At 30.0% G+C, this 1,785-nt stretch overlaps 1 protein-coding gene across 1 annotated transcript in view; it reads left to right on the top strand.

The window, feature by feature from the left end:
- Positions 1-1,006: 1,006 nt before the first annotated feature.
- LOC106460837 (rho guanine nucleotide exchange factor 12-like) overlaps positions 1,007-1,785 on the top strand; it is a gene marked incomplete at its 3' end in the record, with an annotated part of 55,162 nt that continues 54,383 nt past the window's right edge. Inside the window, exon 1 of the mRNA XM_022387637.1 lies at positions 1,007-1,272. Within this exon, the coding sequence (XP_022243345.1) occupies positions 1,244-1,272 (29 nt within the window). The remainder of the gene's footprint in view (positions 1,273-1,785) is intronic.

The following is a 1,785-nucleotide window of genomic DNA, read 5'->3' as shown; positions in this document are numbered from 1 at the left end:
AATGCCTGCAAGAAAAGTGTAGCTTTAATGCCATGTGTGAAACTGATAGAATGAGGTAAATTCAAGCGAAAGGCATGAAAACTACCGCAAATGTTTTGCGGGTTGCGACTAGTACCATATAATTTATAATCAAACTCTTAACCAGTAATATCTAAATTGCAGATTTTTACATAACCTTGTTTCTTTCTTTTAGGAAGGTTAATATTTGGATACGCTGCTAAATTTTGAATATCACAAAGAGTTATAATTACAGGAATGGCTATGTCGCTCGTTTTGTGAATTTACATATAACGCATTATTACAAATGTTGCTGTACCACTAAGATGTTTTACACCTTGAGACTTCTTATGCCATAAGCGTTTAATTTGAATAATGCCTTAACTAAATTTTTGTATTTTTCAACACAACCAGCATGATGAGTTCTGGTATTATTCAACGAAAGGCTTCATCGGCTATGGAATATAAAATAAGCTATAATAGAAATGCTGTTATATACCTTTCTTATTGGGCACCCGTATTGGGCCAGTAAAGAATGACATGATTTGAATGATTATGCCTCATGCTGTGACTGTGAGACTATGTCACACACATAATACTAATATAACAAAATAAAAATGATGTTGTATGTTAAACTGTCTAACAGTTTCAATAGTGCCTGTTTTTGGTTGTAATAAAGATTTGAATTAGAAACATTGAGAAACTGACAAGGATGCATGAGTTTCTGTAAGGTTACAATAAAACATTGTTAATTCATAAATATATTAAGAACGTTAAAAACATGTAATCCAGTTTATACTTTTTTGGGATGGTTTTCAATAAATCGATAACTTAGGTATAAAATACTAGAAAAATAGTGTAAATTGATTTAATATCTTGTTTCCTTAAGAAGTTGGGATCTTGTAAATGTAGAGAAATATTTAGATTACACTTTTAACTTGTATTATAAACTTTTACCAACATGAACCCTGGTTCGAGATTTTCAAACAAATCATTACATACAACCAATCCCATAATGCAGTAATCATAACAGGTATCTGTTCTTGGTGGGGTTTGAGTGGAGTAGGCATCTGAAAAGCTCAGTTATTGGATGAATTAACGAAATATTATATTATATATCACTACTAGGGACAATAAATTATACAAATTTTAAAGTGTTGAGCGTAAAAAAAGGCCCATCTCTGGCTTTCATCCTGCCCTGGAAGCTTTTAATGAATTTACGTACTGCAGAGACTTGAGCCGAGGTATGAATACGATGGCTTCATCAAATGACAGGTAAGTACCCGAGCGAAGGAGGCATAATCAGTAACGTTTAACTTCCGCTTTATTATAAAGTTTATATAAAATGTATATTTATTTTAAGCTTACGTTTATAAAGTGCGTAAGTTACTTAGGCCTATTTTTATATGGTACGTTTTATGTGTAACTTATGCACTTTATAAGTTTATTATAAGGTGGTAAGCAGTGACATAGGTTTTTAGTTTAGGAGTACTTTTTAATATTTTTAAATTATAACATTTGTCAGTTATATTGTCACAGCATCATTGATTATACTCATAATAGTAATTAATATCATCTTTAAATGCAACCAAGAAGATAACACACATAGGTTATAATTTACCTGTTAATGTCAGCAAGAGCAATAGAATAAAGTGATTATTATAATATATAAATAAGTACTTAGAAATAGAAGTTATATGTATATTATAGATATCATATGATTACTTTAAAATGATATCATTGTCTGGATTTTCTAAGAAAGAAACAAATAACATTAGAATACATTTT

Source organism: Limulus polyphemus, unplaced genomic scaffold (genome assembly GCF_000517525.1).
Source record: "Limulus polyphemus unplaced genomic scaffold, Limulus_polyphemus-2.1.2 Scaffold846, whole genome shotgun sequence".
Classification (NCBI taxonomy): domain Eukaryota; kingdom Metazoa; phylum Arthropoda; class Merostomata; order Xiphosura; family Limulidae; genus Limulus; species Limulus polyphemus.
This window is presented reverse-complemented; position numbering and strand designations above follow the sequence as displayed.